Here is a 17670-nt window from a genome sequence, read left to right on the forward strand (position 1 = left end):
ACAATAGAGTAGTGTCATCTTCAAGAAACTGTGCTTCCCAATTCTGAAAACTATTGAAAGGACCAATCAAAAGCGGAGGCAGGTGGGGAGTGTCATCTAGAGGTTGGAGCATTTATCATTAACAGAGTTTAGAGCTGCTGGTGTGTGATGATTAAAATTAGGTTTTGGTTACTTATTATTATTATTTTTTATTTGTGGATAATAGTTAAATGTGTATAGATAAAACACCTTGCATTGCCTATCTCACACGTGAAATGTTGACAATGAATAGTCTAGGCAAGTCAGATAGCAAGTAGAAAGAGTTAGGAATAATTCTGCTTTTCAGTTCTGGACTCTCACATTTTTGGTACATAGTCTCTGCACTTTTATATCTCTGTACTTCCATCTCAGGTGAACTTGGGCAGTAGGCTTGGAACTGACTGTAACCAACAACAATAAACAATATACTTCACTCCCATTTATGGGTTTTTGCTTCCAGTGTAATAAAATATATCTACCACCTCATGGCTGCAAAAACTATTACCAAAGAAAGTGGCTCATAGTTCTTTATAAGGCCGAGATGCCTCGAGTTACCTCCTCTTTGATTTTTCTGAATAGACTCTAAATATGAGCCAGAAGCCTGAGGTTCTCAACTGTCATCAAGATTCTCAGTGGTTTGTCCATCAGAAGGAAAGTGGCTCATTGTTACAGCTGTCCATCACCTGCTCTAAGTCAAGCCTAAAAAGGCAGGGAACCTGACATTCATCTATGTTTGGGTCACAGTGTTGGGGGCAGGGATGGGAAGGGCAGGGTTGAAATATGCTTTGCTATTGAATGTCAACAGCATCACACAGGAATTTCTAGGCTGGGTCAGTCCTGAGGCATGTTAACTGTGATGTTTAGTAGTCAAACACAAATGAGTGTGCCTAGACAGTAATTTGTACCAATTTTTGTCTTGATAATAATGGTCATGTAGAGCCCTCTGATGTGTCCCCAGATCAACAGCAGCAGCAGCATGTGGATTAGAAATGGAGATATTTTGGGCCCTACCCACTGCTATGGAATCAGAGGCTCCAGAAGTGTCATCCTTCAGGTGACACTGATGTAAGCTCGTGTTTGAGAACCATCGAGCTATGAAGTTTTGGTTCTCCCTGAAAGCTACCTGTCTCATCTGGGGCACTTGTCACCAAACACAGTGCATGGGCCCACAATCAGATTGTGATGTTATTAGTAGGGTAGGGCCCAGGGTTCTGACAACTGAAGGTTGTTTTTGGTGATTGTTGTTATTGTTGTACGTTTCAGTGATTCTAATGACAGTCATAGTTGAAAACCAGCATCACAATCTACCACAATCTCAACAGTACTCTCTATTTTAAGATTTCATAATCAATTCAAATAATTTGTTCAGAAAAAACTATGCATTTTACCAGAGTATGAATTTAAGTAGGTATAAAATAAATAAAAAATATACATAAAAATAGGAATTATATAAAAGTTAACAGGGTGGTAACCTTTTTATTGTTTTTCCCTACTATTGTACCTAGAGCTGTGCTTGGCACCTAGTAACTATGTGCTTCAATAACTATGTGTTAATTTAGTGAATTAACAATCAGTGAAAGAATGGGGTTCCATGAGCCTCACAAAGGAGCCAGTAGGCGCTCTGAACTGGAAGAATAGTCTCTGTTTGGGGCTGGCAGGGATTCATCTGTTTCTGGTTCTGCAAATGTGCTTTGAGTCCTCTTTGTTCTTGCCCCACGCCCATCTGTACCAGGATCTCACAGCCTTGTGTCAGGATTCACATTACTATTTGCAGAAATTGGACTCTGCAGATGTCCTCACCAGAATCCCCATGGTGTAGGAGTGTTCCTGGCTGTGGGTAACTCAGGACGGTTATGTTGTGCATCGTGAACATCTGCTCATGCAATTTTCCCTTCATTCCCCAGTTTTGTTTGAGAGGTGCAGGAACCTGGCCTACCTCTGTTTTGAGGTGCCCATTGTTCCTTGTCACAATATCCTGTGGAAAATGGAGAAGTCCTTTCTCTTGCTGGGAAGAATCACCTACTGAGTGGATTGGAGCCAAAAATAAATAAATAAAAGGATTTCCCAACAGGCAGAAACACATTCCCCCACAGTCCTAGTCCTGAAACCCTATGGCAGGAAAGCCTCTTGCATGGGCTTGTTTAAAGATTTTCTGTTCAGTAGGGAAGTTTGTGACTTAAACACTAAGTGTTAAGTTTGTTTATAAAGTGCCTTTAATCACTTCCCCAAAACATTTTTGTATATGTATTGCTTAAATCTCCATCTCCTCCTCCTCCTCCTCCTCCTCCTCCTCCTCCTCCTCCTCCTCCTCCTCCTCCTCCTCCTCCTCCTCCTCCTCCTCCTCCTCCTCCTCCTCCTCCTCCTCCTCCTCCTCCTCCTCCTCCTCCTCCTCCTCCTCCTCCTCCTCCTCCTCCTCCTCCTCCTCCTCCTCCTCCTCCTCCTCCTCCTCCTCCTCCTCCTCCTCCTCCTCCTCCTCCTCCTCCTCCCCTTCCTTCTCCTTCCTTCTTCTGCTTCTTAACTGTAGAACTTGCCACTGATTTCTTACTGAAGAGTCTTTTCCACCATTGGTTGCTATAGCTATTGAGACTGGAATCACCTGTGACTCCATATAACAGGAAAGCCAAAATGGTGTACTTTGCTCATTTCTTACTGAAGTTTTATTGAAGCTAGTAGAGGCTGTTACTGCAGCTCAAGGTGTTTTTCAAACCACCTGCATTTGTGGACCCACTTCTTAGAGCATAGTGAGCACATAAAAAGTCTCCCGGATGAGATATCAACTCTCCATTTCTGCATGAAAGCTTACTGTCCCTTCAACTATATTCAGGCCTGGAGGTTTAAATAAACTCCTATTCAGGTTATTGTTAATGCTGTGCCCAATTCAACAGCAGCTGTTGCTTTTGAACAATATGATGCTTTTCCTCCCCCCAAGAGAAGTGGAAACTGTCTCTTCTGCAGTGCTTTCACCTTTGTAGACTCAGGGAGCGTAAAATAGCCTGAGAAATGAATGCAAGGTTCCTATTTGGGAATTCAGAGCACAACTTAAAAACTATTGAGTTTAGCCACTTCCTGACATTGACTTTCATAGCAACAGTTTAATTTGGAGAAAATCTGCTACCTCAAATGGCTAAAAGTATTTATGTGGAAAAAATTTCCAAATGATTGACTTTACTATGTTGCTATTTTCTTTCCCCATGAATATGTGAGTGTTTGGCCTTCTCCCAAGAGCTTTTCTGCATCACTTCTCTTTAGGCAAAGAATTTTTTTTCTAGCTAGAGTAGAAGAAGAAGGACTAAGACTTTCTCCTTTTAAAATGAGGTTGAGTTTCAGCCACAGCATCTGTAAAAATAAAGAATGGATGTGCGACCTTTGTCCTTAAATTTTCTTATGCAGGTCTTTAAGGTCATCAGATTAACTTTTATTCCTCTGTGGCCAATCTTGTGCTTCCTCCAGGTCTACCCTGAGTCTCTGCTGCATCTCTTACTGCCTTATGCCACTAGTTCTTCAGCTATCTCTCTACTGGCTGCTCTTGCCAAGATCACCAACCATGTCCTGTTATTACACTTAAAGGTGTTTTTAAATCACTTGCAATTATGTACTCGCTTCTTAAGAGTGTGGTGCATACAGAAATGCTCAACAATTCTTTAGAACTTTGGGGTCATTTATAACACCTCATTTTCCTAAGGAGTTTTCTTGTGTCCCTTCATTTGGTATTATTTCCTTGGAAATCAGTCCTGGGCCTACTTGTCTTCTAACTTTACATTCTCATCCTGGATACACCATGTGCTCTTGGGGGTGGCTTCAATTCCATGCTTTGGATGACAGTCCTCTCCATTTCTCCAGCTGAGCTATCAGAAGGTAGTTCTGTGTCCAAACTGAACCTTTATTCTTCATTTGCCTGTCCCTCTTTTAGGTTTCCAGCCTTAGAAAGACACCATTGTTTACTCTGCCAGACAGAAACCTCATATTCTTTCTGTCTCTCTTTCCCTCCCTGTGAGATAAACTAACCTTTTCTATTTATTTTATTTCCTCTGTATCTTTTAAATTCTCATCTTCTCTGACCTCCTAGCAATTTCCCCCCTGCCGTAGGTCAGAAAACAATCAGCTTCTATCTGAATTGCTCTGCCCATCTTCTATATTGCAGAGAAATTTATTTGGATCATTGTATTTCTCTGATTAATAACTCTCACATTTTCAGAGTCTCCATGACCTGATCCCATCTTTACACTTCATCCTGAGTTCTTGGCACCTATCAACCTTGCATTGTTTGTACTTGGTCTTTCTGACTCTTCTCTAGTTTTTCAAGCACACCACGCTTTAGACTTGCACATGTTATTTTTTTCTTCTTCCTGGCATATTTTTTAAATCTTTTCTTTCTTTTCTTTTTTTAGATTTGAGACTGGGACTCAAATTCAGCACCTGACATTGGCTGGTGCTCTACCAACTGGGCCATGCCTACAACCCCTATCTTTTCTTTCCCTAGGTGAATTTTTGCTCCTTTATTGGGTCTCAAATTCAAATGCTCTCAATTCTAGCAAAGGCACTCTCCAAAAGCCTCTACCCTATTGTCTTATCAGAGAATAGACAACCTGAACAATTATAATTGCCTTTGTTTTTTTTTTTTTTTTACTCTTAGGATTAGATTGTCGGTTCTCCCAGCATAGACCTCCATAGTGATCATTGTGTTGCAAGTGCCTTGTACAGTGTTTAACTCATGACTGGCGACTAGCTTAGTAAATAACTGTTAAATGAGCTTCACAGTAGATGTGAGTTACGCTTCTCTATGACACTAGTGCATGTAATCTCGCTCGCAGTTTCTTCCTCACTGTCAAGCTCCCCTGGCAGGAACAGCTATTACTTTCCCACAAAGCAGAGAAGGGAAAAACTTTGTTGCAGACAAAGCAACCTATATATCCCACAGGAAGAGAAACTTTCCAAAGGTTCCAAGAATTAGCATATGGTAATTGCCAAGTCCCAGGGTATCTTTTAATTGAACCTTCACAGTAGTTCACTTAGCTTGTACTCAGTGCTTAAATTGAGTAGAACTTCATTAGAGAGGTTGTGTCATGCCTTGGTGATACTGGAGAAAATGAGAAATAGAGCTTCCTGTGACACGGAAGCATGGGAGAGAGGGAGAGTTCTGGACTGTTGGGTCTTTTAATCCACTCTTCTTGACTGGTTTGACTCATACTATTGGAGATAAACTAGAAGATGGCCATGATCCCCAAAGGAAGCTGGGGTTTTCCTTCTAAATTCCATGCTAGATTTGTGTTCCTGTTTCCCTTCTTTTCCCTCCATGTGCTTCTCCTCCAATGCCAGCCTCCCAAGCTACCAGTTTGCAAAGAGTATTCCTTCCCATACATACTTAAAATACCCCATATTTCTTAAAATATGACTGTTGGGCTCAGCCCACCAGTGCTTCCCTGTACCTCCCTGCCCATGTGTATCCTGGATGCTGCTCTTGCCACACAGAACCTTTCCTCTCCCTGTGACCTTTGGTAACTGGGGTCTCATATATCAACCTCACACTTGCCTTCTCTGCCCAAAAGACATTTGTAAGCTTCTTGGTAATGTGCCCAAATTATCTGGCCAAGGGTTTAATACATAGTAGGTATTTAAGAGAAAAGAGAGATTATTATTTAGAAGGGTTGAAGAGAGATCAAGGGGAAAGGACAGTGCTGGAAGGGGGTCTGATAGTGAGTAGTAGTCTTGGACTCTGAGATCTGTCATCTTGGATTTGATTTTTGATGCTGTCACTCACTGAATATAAGACTTTGGACATGTTATATCACTTGTTTTGTTTCCAAAGGGGCAAAGCGAGATCTTCAAATAGGATAAAAAAAGAGTACTTCAATATATAGTTGTTGTGAATTCTAAGCAAACAAAAATAAACAAAATAAGTACCAGGAAATGGGCACTTGCAAGAGGAAAGGGTGAAGACAAGAGGAGAAGGGAAGAAGAATGAAGGGGGAAGGCAGGAAAATGCAGGCAAGAATTCATTTTATACACCACAAAATTGAGAAATATAAGGGAAGGGGTGGGTCAAAGGGGGTCGAAGATATTAAAATGGTGACACAGATCATTATACACATAAACTGCTTTGTTAAATGGCAAAAAAAGCAATATATAACCTAAAATTAAAATAAGGGGAGGGGAGGAAAGGGGAGAGGTAGGTGTGTGACATCCATCAAGGTATACTGTGTTCATGAACTGCATTGGTGAGTGGCAACTCCTTTATACAACTACTTAAAGATAATAAAAATATTCAGAAAAAATAAACAAAAAACAAAGCACTTAGCATAGGCCTGATGTATAGTGAAGCTTCTGAACATGAAGGATCTGGAGAAGGTACCTTTGTTGAAAATATGAATGTGTGGTCTAAAAGACATTTGTCACTGATGTATAGAGAACGCTAAATTTAAACTGATAATGGTAGAAGATAGAAGAGAACTCAGGAGCTTACTTTTTTGAAAAGGTGTATCACATCTCCATAACTGAAGAGATGAAAAGTGTTAGAAGACAGCAATCGAGGCTGTTCTAAAACAGATGACAGAATGGCCAATCTGTTATTTAAGTGCTATTTAAATGTGTCTGGGTCAATATCTGATTATTTTAAGGGGGATGCAAATCTAATGAGAAAGGAAAGTCATGTTTATGCTGCCATCTACAGATGTCAAAGTGTAATTTTTGAAGTTTCTTAGCACACACCCACTCAGAAAATAGACTCCTGACATTATGAGTGAATATATACATTTATTTTTATTTATATATATTTCAAATTTTAGTAAGCAAAATAATACTGGCATATTATTATTGTCATTTCTTTTCCTTTGCTTCTTAAAAAATGTTTATATGTTAATCAGGAAGGCAACCTTTATAAAACTACACAAATTATGTTAAAACTTGTCCTCAAAAGACTGCTGCAGTGACTCAGGGGTGGGCTGGTCATTGCCAGCAGATTAGTTGCAGCTGTGGCAGCCAGGGCTTAAAAGTATAAAGAATCTTCCATGAGGAATGAGATGAACTAGGTTTTACCCCAGGCCTCACTGTATTCCTCTGGTTGTTAATAAAATCACTGTAAATTGCACACACTTGCCTTTCACTGTTTGGATATGGGAAATCAAAGACAAGTAAAACCGAAGTAGGAGAACCAGGCCACCTGTGGGTGTCATCTTGCCCTGAACCCACCCCTCTCCTGTCCCTTTACTCCCCACAGTCATTATCCTGCTCACTCAACTCACCTGTGTGCTCTTTTTCAAAAAGGGTTAAATATAGACAAGAATTGTTGGAGAGGCATTTAATGGAAAAAAAGGAAGTGGCCCTTCAAGAAGCACACGAGGAAGAGGAGAGAGAGAGGAGACTGGAAGCCCTTCGGAAGCAGGTGTGGAAACTTTCCTGGGAGGTCTATTTATTTCTCTTTAATGTACTCTTAAGGAACATTGTTATTAAGAACAAACTGTGGTTTAGCTCACTGAATCTGTTATAAAAATAACATCCTCATGGGAAGGGTTAGATTTGTAGTGGACCGTTTTCAGTTTCTCTGTTTATTAAAAACCAACAACAACAACAACAAAAAACTTGTTTAGTGCCTCAAAAAAAAAAAGCTGTCAAGATTTAAATGTACCCATATTACCCTAGATTATGAGCTGAACAGCATCCATTTGCAAGGTGAGCCTTTCATCTACTCAAAGGACTTTATTGTTAGCAAAAAGAATGTGGTAGAACAAGATAACCAACTTTGGAGGAGGAATCTCAGTTTGGAAATCATCCCACCATTAACAAACACATTAAAAAGTACTTAAAATATTTTTTTGTGTGTGAAGAAACACAAACTCCTACTACCTTGCCTAATAGATGTTGGCAAAGTAGATAAAAGTAAATAGTAGATGGCAATTTAAGAATTTGGGAAATGTGATGAAATTGTTCTACTGGTAATTTTTTTAGAACTCTGAACCCAAAGTGAGTGGTTGATGCTGCCAACTCCAAAATCTTAGCCATAGGAAACAGCTGTCTGTCTTCTCATCCATGTGCATGAGGGTCAAATAGCAACATAGTGAGAAACTGACCTTCAAAAGTCGGCTATTCACTAGCAGAGTCAAGTTAAGTCATTTGGTTCACCTCCCTTGACCCAATTTCCTCATTTGAAAAATGTGAAGAATAATGATAATAGTACTTGCTTTATGGGTTTGTAATAATGCAGGTTCAAGTCGATATTTACTAAGTGTAACATGTTCTTCTAAACACTCTTAGGTGTCACTTGGCTTAATCTTGAGAGTAACTCTATAATGTAACAGCTATTAACAGCCCCATTTTTATAGAAGAGGGAACTGAGGAGTCACACAGCTGCTAAATGTGAGATGGGATTGAAAACAAGATGGTCTAGTTAAGTGAGAGTACACAATCTGAACACAAACAACTCATTAATCATTGTCGTCTTCAAGAAATTAGATTATAGACATAAATTCAAAGCATAAGGATTCTGGTTACTCTAGATCTGGCAAAATTCAAATTACTCAATCACTAACAAGTAATTCATACCTCAGCCTTTAGGGGATAAAATGGCTGACACATTTTTGTTCAAAATATCACTTTGCTATTACTCAAAACAAAATATAAAAGACCATGGTGTATAATTATTTTATAATAATTAGGACAAACTCTCTTCCATCTATAAGTCCTTTGAAAAAATATCAGAACTCATTATCTGTAATCAGTGTTTAGAATTATAATCTAAGATACTTTATCCAGGAAACCTACAATGATTATGGTAGGTTTACCTTCCAGTTATTTTATTACAGTTTCTAAATGGCATTAAAAATGCCATTTATGTCACAGTAATTCTTGTAGAATTAACAGACAGGTGTTGCAAATGCCGCATATAATTTACAAAATTAATAGTTTCTTTTCATTTTAAGATGCAGATTTGAATTATCATACAGAATAAGGAAATTGGTGTTAAAATGACTGTGCAGTTTTGGAAAAATGGTTTATAATAGTCCTTAGAAATCTAATTGCCTGTATGGAGGTTCCTCAAAAGACTCCACATAGAGCTCCCCTATGACCCAGCAATCCCACTTTTGGGCATTTACCCAAATGATCACAAACAAGACCATACTAAAGCTACCAGCACAACTTGGTTTATTGTAGCATTATTTACTATAGCTAAGATATGGAACCAACCCCGATGCCCCTCAGTAGATGAATGGATCAAGAAAATGTGGTATATATACACAATGGAATTCTATGCCTCCATCAGAAAGAATGACATTGCCCCATTTGTTAGGAAATGGAAAGACTTGGAAAAAATTATATTAAGTGAAGTAAGCCAGGCCCAAAGAAACATAGGTCCCATGGTTTCCCTTATTTGCAATAACTAGTATATGTCTGGGACAAGTAGAAAAGGTCAAAAGCTATGTACAGATGACCAGATAAAATAAAGTTAAGCAAAACAAACCCCAAGATAGGGACACAGGTAGTTTTTCCTAATGTATTCTTAAGGTACCATGTGTTTTTTTTGTTGCTTTGTATGTTCCTCCCCCACAGTATAACCCCTGTTTTCACTGCATTTGATGTCGGTCAAATTTGGGAAGGGGAAGGGAAAAAACAAAATGTTTAAATAGGGATACAGTTTGACCCATTGTAACAATGAGATGTACAAGGCACTATGTTGAAAAATGAACTTTCAATTTAAGCGGGGGAGTGTAATTGTGGAGGTGGGAGGGAAGGGATGGTAGGGGAAAAACAAAGGAGGAGGCAACAATGCTTGATAAGAAAAGAACTCATTATCTTGCTCATGTAACTGTAACCCCTCTGTACAGTATTTTCACAATAAAAAACTTATATAAAAAAGAAATCTAATTGCCTGATACAATAGACATTTATCCATCTTCAGCACTCACAACACATTTGGCTTTACTATGAGTGATATGCTCAAGATTTATTAAAACTTCAAGAAGCTTTCATGGGATTGTTGTCATAGCCTAGATTGTGAGCAGGTTAAAAAATTTAATTTAATTTAAAAAGTATTTTTTTAAAAAAAACTTTCGATCCCATTCAAGATGTGAAACTTCTGTACAAGATTCTCTACGGCAGATGCTGCTCGTAGCTCCTGCCTGTATCCTAGCAACTCAAGAGGCTGAGATCTGAGGATCACAGTTCAAAGCCAGGCTGGACAGGAAAATTTGTGAGACTCTTATCTCCAATTAATCATGAGAAAACTAGAAGTGATTCTGTGGCTCAGTGGTGGAGCACTAGGCTTAAGGAAATAAAGTTCAGGGACAGCAGTTAGTCCCTGAGTTCAAGCCTCAAAATGGACAAAAAATAAGTTCCTTATGAAACTTACGAGAAATTTTTAACAATCATAGTTGTGACTACTTAAATTATTAACAAATAACATTTTTTTAAAATTTTCAGTGCTTAGGATCAAACCCAGGTCTTTGAGCAAGCCCTAATTATTAGCAAATAATTACAACAACCTGGTCTTTTATATTTTGTTTGATATATGTTTTAACTCCTTTGTAATTGTGTAGAACTGACCTGGTTTTAATATTGTTTCTGCTCTTGTCACTTAGGTTGTATCTTCAATAAAATTTGTTTAGTGGTCATTAATATTTATATTGTTTTCTAGACCTAGTTAGCTTGTACCTTGCTCACAGTGGTTGTACATTGCCTTTTTTAGGTTGCTGTTGTTGCCCAATTTGATCCTGTTAGGATGATGTCAGATACAATGGCATGGAGAGCAAGGATAGATAGTGACACTGATGAAGAATTTACTCTTCAAAAGCCACTCTTCACGTTGAACACATACAATGAGCAGCAGGTAATTATGGGAATTAATATGATAGATGCAAAAGTAATGATGGGGGTAGGAAGAGCTATGGAAGTGTGTGTTGGGTAACAAATTATTTTCAATATTTACCTTTAAAAATAGCACGCAGTAGCATGATTTTGACTTCCTTCGCAATAGCACATAATGACTGCATATTTCTTAAGCTTATAAAATGGGCAATGGGTGATGATGGAATTAAATGGTTTCAAATCCACCATTGAAAATTATTTTTTCAATAAGAATGAACTTTATAAAGTTGTATTAAAAATGTGTTAATATTTTTATAGACTGAATATTTCTCTGTAGTTTTAAGAATTTATATTTAAATTTGTGACATGAATCCTGTTAAAAATCAACTTCTGGGGCTGGGGAGGTGGCTCAGTGATAGAGTGCTTGCCTTGCATGCATGAGAGGCCCTGGGTTCGATTCCTCAGCACCACATAAGCAGAAAAAGCTGGAAGTGGCACTGTGGCTCAAGTGGTAGAACACTAGCCTTGAGCTGAAAAGCTGAAGGACTGCGCCCAGGCCCAGAGTTCAGGTCCCACAATGGGAAAAAAATAAAATAAAAAATAAAAAATCAACTTCTGATGCTGAGGAGGCAAAGCATTTAGAAATGAGAATGAATAGAAGATAATGCATGGGAATGGTGGTAAAATATAACATTTCCTGGGGAAAACCACTGGAGGATTATTTAATCATTTTAGAAACCTAGGAGTCACAGTACCTGGAACTAAGATGGGATATGAAAAAGATCTCTTAAGTGGATAGAATGAAGAGATAGATGGTTGATGGAAGGATGTAAGAATGAATTGATATTTCTGAAATTTAGGGCAAAATTAGTAGCTTACAAATCAAGGCTGAGAAGCTACATACTTATTTTAAAATGAGAAAATTGCAGTTTTCTGTTGTTTACTGAATCTTTGGTCTCTCTACTATGCACTGGATAGTTTGATAAAGAACAAAAAGTTACACATGTTCATTTCCTAGTTGAACAAATATTTCTGGAATGTACACTTGATCCTGCTTTGTATAAGATATAGATAGGGCTACAGCCAAAACAAGATAGACTAGTCCTGACAGAAAAGGGAGCTTAGAAGAGAAAATCACACACAAGGGAGTATGTCACGAGGATGAGATCAACTCTTCAACGGGGATCTCAGAGCCATTGTGGCAAGGGGAAGAGATGAATGCTTGTCCCTGATAGGAAGATTAGAGAATAGATCAGCAATGGAGCTTCCAAGCTCTACATTTATCCAAGATTTCAGGTAGATGAATTTACTAAAGATGAATTTTAATCAAAAAATAAAATAAAACAAGCTAAAAATAGATTGAGCATACATAAGGAGAGACATTCTTATAAGGATGTGATATGTCCAGGTACAAGAGGCCCAAGTAGGGAAGACAGATAGGGCCTGCAAGAATCGAAGTCAAAAATCTCAGTGGCTAAGTAAATTAGGATTTTACCAGTTGAAGAGGGTGGGATGGGGCCCTTGCAGTGAGTCCATGAGGAGGAATAGATGACAAATGCTGAGACCTGAGAGTTTGAAAACACAGTCAATTCTGCTATGTAGGCATGTGGCCTTCTTCCTGTAATCTGGCATGAGACTTTAAAGCAAGGATAATATATAGTCAGCTATTATATATTATATAGTTAGATTTATGCTTTAGCTGTGTGTCCTGAGTGGAAATTTGGTGAAGATTGAGGGAAAAAAGCCATCTTTTCTATCAAAGTACTTTGCTTGAAAGTTCCTGCTTTGAGCTGATGGCTTGGTTCTTGTTGATTATTCTAAGACAATATCATCAAGTTAAGGAAGAGAAAGAAGGGCTGGGAAGGTGGATCAGTGGTAGAGTGCTTGCCTTGCATGCATGAGGCCCTGGGTTCATTTCCTCAGCACCGTATCAGCAGAAAAAGCTGGAAGTGGCTCTGTGGCTCAAGTGGCAGAGCATTAGCTTTGAGCTGAAGAGCTGAGGAACAGTGCCCAGGGCCAGAGTTCAGGCCCCAAGACTGACGAAAGAAAGAAAGAAAGAAAGAAAGAAAGAAAGAAAGAAAGAAAGAAGGAAAGAAGGAAAGAAAGAAAGAAAGAAAGAAAGAAAGAAAGAAAGAAAAGAAAGAAGAAAGAAAGAGAAAAGAAAGGGAAGGAAAGAAAGAAAGGGAAGGAAGAAAAGGAAAGAAAGAAAGGGAAGGAAGGAAGGAAGGAAGAAGGAAGAGAGACAGAGAGACATAGAGAAAGAAAAGAAAGGGAAAGAGGAACTGCTTTGGGATAAGGAAGGATTTGTTTAAATGTAAGGTTTTGTCTTAACTGGTTGTTTCAAGATGGAATTAAGACACAAAGAAGATATACCCTAGGTTTTGAGATAGGCTGGGTAGTGTTATTCTTATTTCAAAGTCTTTTAATGGTCACCTTATGCTAATATAGCTTAACCCCTTTAAACTAGCAATTTTGAGCTCAACCAATACAAGCAGAGGGGTGGGGCCTGTTGTATTAAGAATCAAGAGGGAGCAGCCTGGCCTGCTGTGTGTGCTTGCTTGCCAGATTTTTGGCGGATAGTGGGCCCTTTTGCAAAGTAGTAAATTTTGTCTTGCTGAGATAACTCTTTTGCTTTCACTTCTTTAGTTGCAACTCTTGTGTTTTTTTTAAAGTGTTCTTTTAACAGGATGGTAGGAAGATGACAGAAGCCTTGTAGAAGTGGTGTCAAAGGGGTCATAAATGCCTCTGGCTGAGAAAGTTGCTGATCACTTGCTGGACCCAACCTAGATAGAAATTAGTATTGGGAAGAGCCTGCATTGGGATTATGGTTCACACCCACTATTTATTGTCTGAATGCATTTGTGTAAGCTATTAATGTCTTAATATTTGTTTACTTCTTCTATAAAATAATTAATTTTCAAGGTCCCTGGGAGGATTAGAAATAATAAATCGCAACTGTCTAGAATATTGCCTGAACCAAGTAGTAATTCAGTGAGTTATAGTTGCTATGTGGTACTTCCATTAACCACCTAAGAAAACATTAGGAAAACAACTTGGACAGAAGGATAATTTGTTATGCTCACATCATATTTAGAGTAAAAGTGTCTAGTAGATATTTGTAAGAAACTGATGAGCAACCTCTGGAACCACAATTGAGGAATACTTTGTATTCAAAAATAGAATAAATAATAGAAGAAAATTATAGCACTCAGGAGCTGAAGAGAGCTGAAACCTGGGGAGGAGATAACGTATAAATCAAACACAAATCACTGGGAGTGTGTAAGAATGAAGGAAGAGTCTGTAGTGAGACAGATGAGATGTATAGGTCAGCTCGGTTGATGGCTCAGATGCAAATTTCTGTACTGTTCTTCAACTCAGGCTCATCTCGCCCTTGTATCTGATAGGTTGCCAAGTTCTATTGATTCTTTCTTTCAGTATTTCTAACAGCTCTTCTTTGCTACCAAGTTCAAGCATTTGTTTCTTCATGTCCAGACATTCCCACTTGATTCCTAACCACTTTCTCTTGCCACCTTAATTTCTTCTGAACTTAGCATCCATCTTCCTAATCAACTACTGTGATGGCATAACCCCTTCCCTCCACTAGCTTCTTCACATTTATGGTATGTCCTCAAGCCTTCTGAACTCAAATCCAAGTCTGAGAATCACCTGCTCTCCCAGTGTGCTCCAATGGCACTCAGTGTTCTGCCCAAACTTACCCTGTTCCCAGAATTGATCCACTTCTAAGTTTGTGTGTGACTTCCTTTCTGGTCCAATCTCTCTTTCTTCCCTTCTGCTTTATAGAAGACTAAATTGGACTTTAACATGAGCTGGATTCCTTCTTAACTGAAACTAGAGCCAATGTACCTCCATGTTTCACAATCCATATAGCATCAGGCACATGTTGCCACAAACTGCAGTTTATCTATGTATCTTATTACCCCCATTCATTTAGGGGGATTCAAATCCAGGTAAAATGCCTCATTAGGTGAAATCCATATGTGACCACGTTCTTATCATGACAAACAGTGTCTGTTGACATTTCTTATTCATAGGAGAGAGAAGAATCAGGCCCAATTTGCTATAAATGAAAACAAGAATTGATCTACTCATCTGTCTACTCCCACTTAGTTCAGATTGATGGAGGCATTTTCTACTTCTATTTGAAATAGAAATCCAGTCTTGAAGAAGATTCCATTGATCTTGTTTTTTAAGTAAACTTGATTTGCATATTGTTCGATGATGGAGAAGTTAAAATGTCTGTTTAAAGCCATGCACAGGTTAATTTATTTATTAAAATAGATTAATTTTAATCAATAATTACCTATATGTTATCATTCTAGTCATCAATAATCAATGACAGTATTGAATAAAAATTTATTTTATTTCATCATTTCATCATTTACTGTATTGTATTTTGACTAATCTAATATACAATATTCTTACAACCTGTGTTGGAAACAAGTAACATCCTAAAAAGTGATAATGTCATAAGTGCTTGGGCATTTCTAGTAAAACATGATCAGAAACAGGGGTGGGGGAGATAGATGGGAGGCCAGGGATGGTAAGGGGAAACAAAGGAGGAGGCAACAATGCTTGATAAGAAATGTACTCATTACCTTGCTCATGTAATTATAACCCCTCTGTATGGTATTTTCACAATAAAAAAACCTATTAATAAAAAATGATCAGAATTGTAATTACAGTACTCATAAAATGTATTGTCATTTAACTTACAAAATGTATGTTATTTGGGAAAATATAAAGCTAAATGATAAGATTTACTTTAGTTCAGTGAGTTATTTATTGAAGTTGCATTTTATTTCTACAGATAATCTCGGACCCTAGACTTCGTTTTGAGTTAGCACTTCGAGAGGCGGGACTTCATAAAGCATTGTATGCCAAGGAAGTATTACCAAAAATCAGCCCTCAGAAACCTCCAAGAAAGGACATGGAGTCTACTGTATTTAAAATCTAGAGCACGTACTCAAATCTTATTATATGGGAACATTATTTTTTCTTTGAGAACATTTATGTGGATAATAATAGTTACCATTTTCAAAGATTTTAAAAGCAGATATAGAAATCATAGCATCTATTAAAACAGCTTTTTCTTTTTTTATGCTTTTAGAATTTTATGCACTATCTTCTATATCTTTACCTTATATTTAATATTACCAAATTCACCAAAGTATGGCACATTTTGGTATGTATCTTTTCATTTAATAAACTACATTCTTAAGATTATCACATAAAAAGATCTCAAAACAAGCTTTTGTAAGAATTATAAATTATGTAGCTTCCACCTGTTAATATTAATTTCTGCTTGTTTTTTTCAGAATTTGGCTTTTTGATTATGGAAGCTTCATTAACATTAATACCTCTATTATTTCTTGATTATTATAAGAGGAGAATCAATCTTTCTCTAAATTTAGAAACCAATTTGGTACACAATGTTTACTGCAAACCAATCATCAAAACAATTCCATTTTGTAAATTAGCCCTTAATAATAAATTGGGAATTAGAAATAGCATCTCAAGCATAAAAATACCTAGTTTAGAAAAATGCATTTGAATGTAGTTAGAAGGAACATGTGGATATTTACAATTTTATTATATTTAGAATGCTGCCAAAAGTTCCAAAATACCAAGAAATACTCAATGATTTTGTAGGAAAGAAGTGTTTCAAATAAAACTCAAGCATAAAATTTTGGCTATTCCTAAAAAGTGCTTAATGCACCTAGCTAATCAGTGTTGTGAATGTTGCCATGGTTACTCTTAGAAAGATATTTACTTTATTCACTCTGTTGCCAGTTCCCTTCATTTCCCACCCACTTCCGGCCCAGGGGTTGTAACCACCAGACAGTTACTGCAATAATGTACAAGAAGGAGAGAAGCCAGACTGACTGGTGGGTTCTTTATCTTTATGGTTGTTCTCAGAATGAGAATAAGTAAAACAACAAGTCTACCTTGTAAAAATAAGTTTTTACAGGTGATGCTGTGGGAAACCCCATATTCACGTTATATAATTCATTCATATACCTCTTAGTTCAACCTTCAGTATTATCAAAACATCTCATAAAAGAGGGGAAAGGAATCTTTAAGAAAAAGCACAAAGGGGCAGGTGCAGTGGGTACTGGGAAAGTGAGGATTGTGAAGGTCATGGTTCAAGGCCAGCCTGGACAAAATTTTAGCAAGACTTCAACTCAACAAATAACCTGAGTGTGGTGATTCATGCCTTTAATCCCAACTACATGGGAGTTATAGGAAGGATGATTATAATCGAAGCCAGCCCTGGGCAAAAACATGAGACCTTATTTGAAAAATAACCTAAAGCAAAAAAGGGAATGGAGTTGTGGCTCAAGTGGTAAAGTGTTTGCCTCCTAAGTGTGAGGCCTATTTTTAAAAAGAAAAAAGATGAGAGGCAGGGAGTAGGGAGCCTTGGTGTTTGTCCTGAGGGTGTCTCTCGGAGTCATGTTCTTTTCCATGTGCTCTAATGGAAACCCATGTTAGTCATGTTCTGTCACAGCAGGTCTCACTAAATGCCAGGCATGGATGCTGCTCAGTCTACAGTTCTTCCCAATGCCTGTAGGATCCCATCCCAGCTCCCACTAAGTATCAACTCAGTGAAGCGTTGCTTATGGCCCAAGCCTACTAGCTGGAATTAGGTGGCGCTGCCATCTGAGAGAAATGAAGACTCAAAACATTGTGGGTTAAATGGAAACAGGAGTGGACATTTTGGCATCATTCTAGCCATTGGTCATGTCCAGACTCAGACTCTTAATTATTTTTTTCTTTTGGAAAAATAATATTACATTCAGCACAATTTGCTTTTCTTCATATACCTGATCATCAGGTATG

At 37.9% G+C, this 17670-nt stretch overlaps 1 protein-coding gene across 1 annotated transcript in view; it reads left to right on the forward strand.

Moving 5' to 3' along the window:
* Ccdc148 (coiled-coil domain containing 148) overlaps positions 1 to 15850 on the forward strand; it is a 301529-nt gene extending 285679 nt beyond the window's left edge. Inside the window, exons 14-16 of the mRNA XM_070022789.1 lie at positions 7279 to 7396; positions 10694 to 10834; positions 15641 to 15850. Of these exons, the coding sequence (XP_069878890.1) occupies positions 7279 to 7396; positions 10694 to 10834; positions 15641 to 15787 (406 nt within the window). The 3' untranslated portion in view covers positions 15788 to 15850. The remainder of the gene's footprint in view (positions 1 to 7278; positions 7397 to 10693; positions 10835 to 15640) is intronic.
* The last annotated feature ends 1820 nt before the right edge of the window (positions 15851 to 17670 follow it).

Source organism: Dipodomys merriami, unplaced genomic scaffold (genome assembly GCF_024711535.1).
Source record: "Dipodomys merriami isolate MVZ:Mamm:240054 unplaced genomic scaffold, mDipMer1.0.p SCAF_1, whole genome shotgun sequence".
In the NCBI taxonomy this organism is placed as follows: domain Eukaryota; kingdom Metazoa; phylum Chordata; class Mammalia; order Rodentia; family Heteromyidae; genus Dipodomys; species Dipodomys merriami.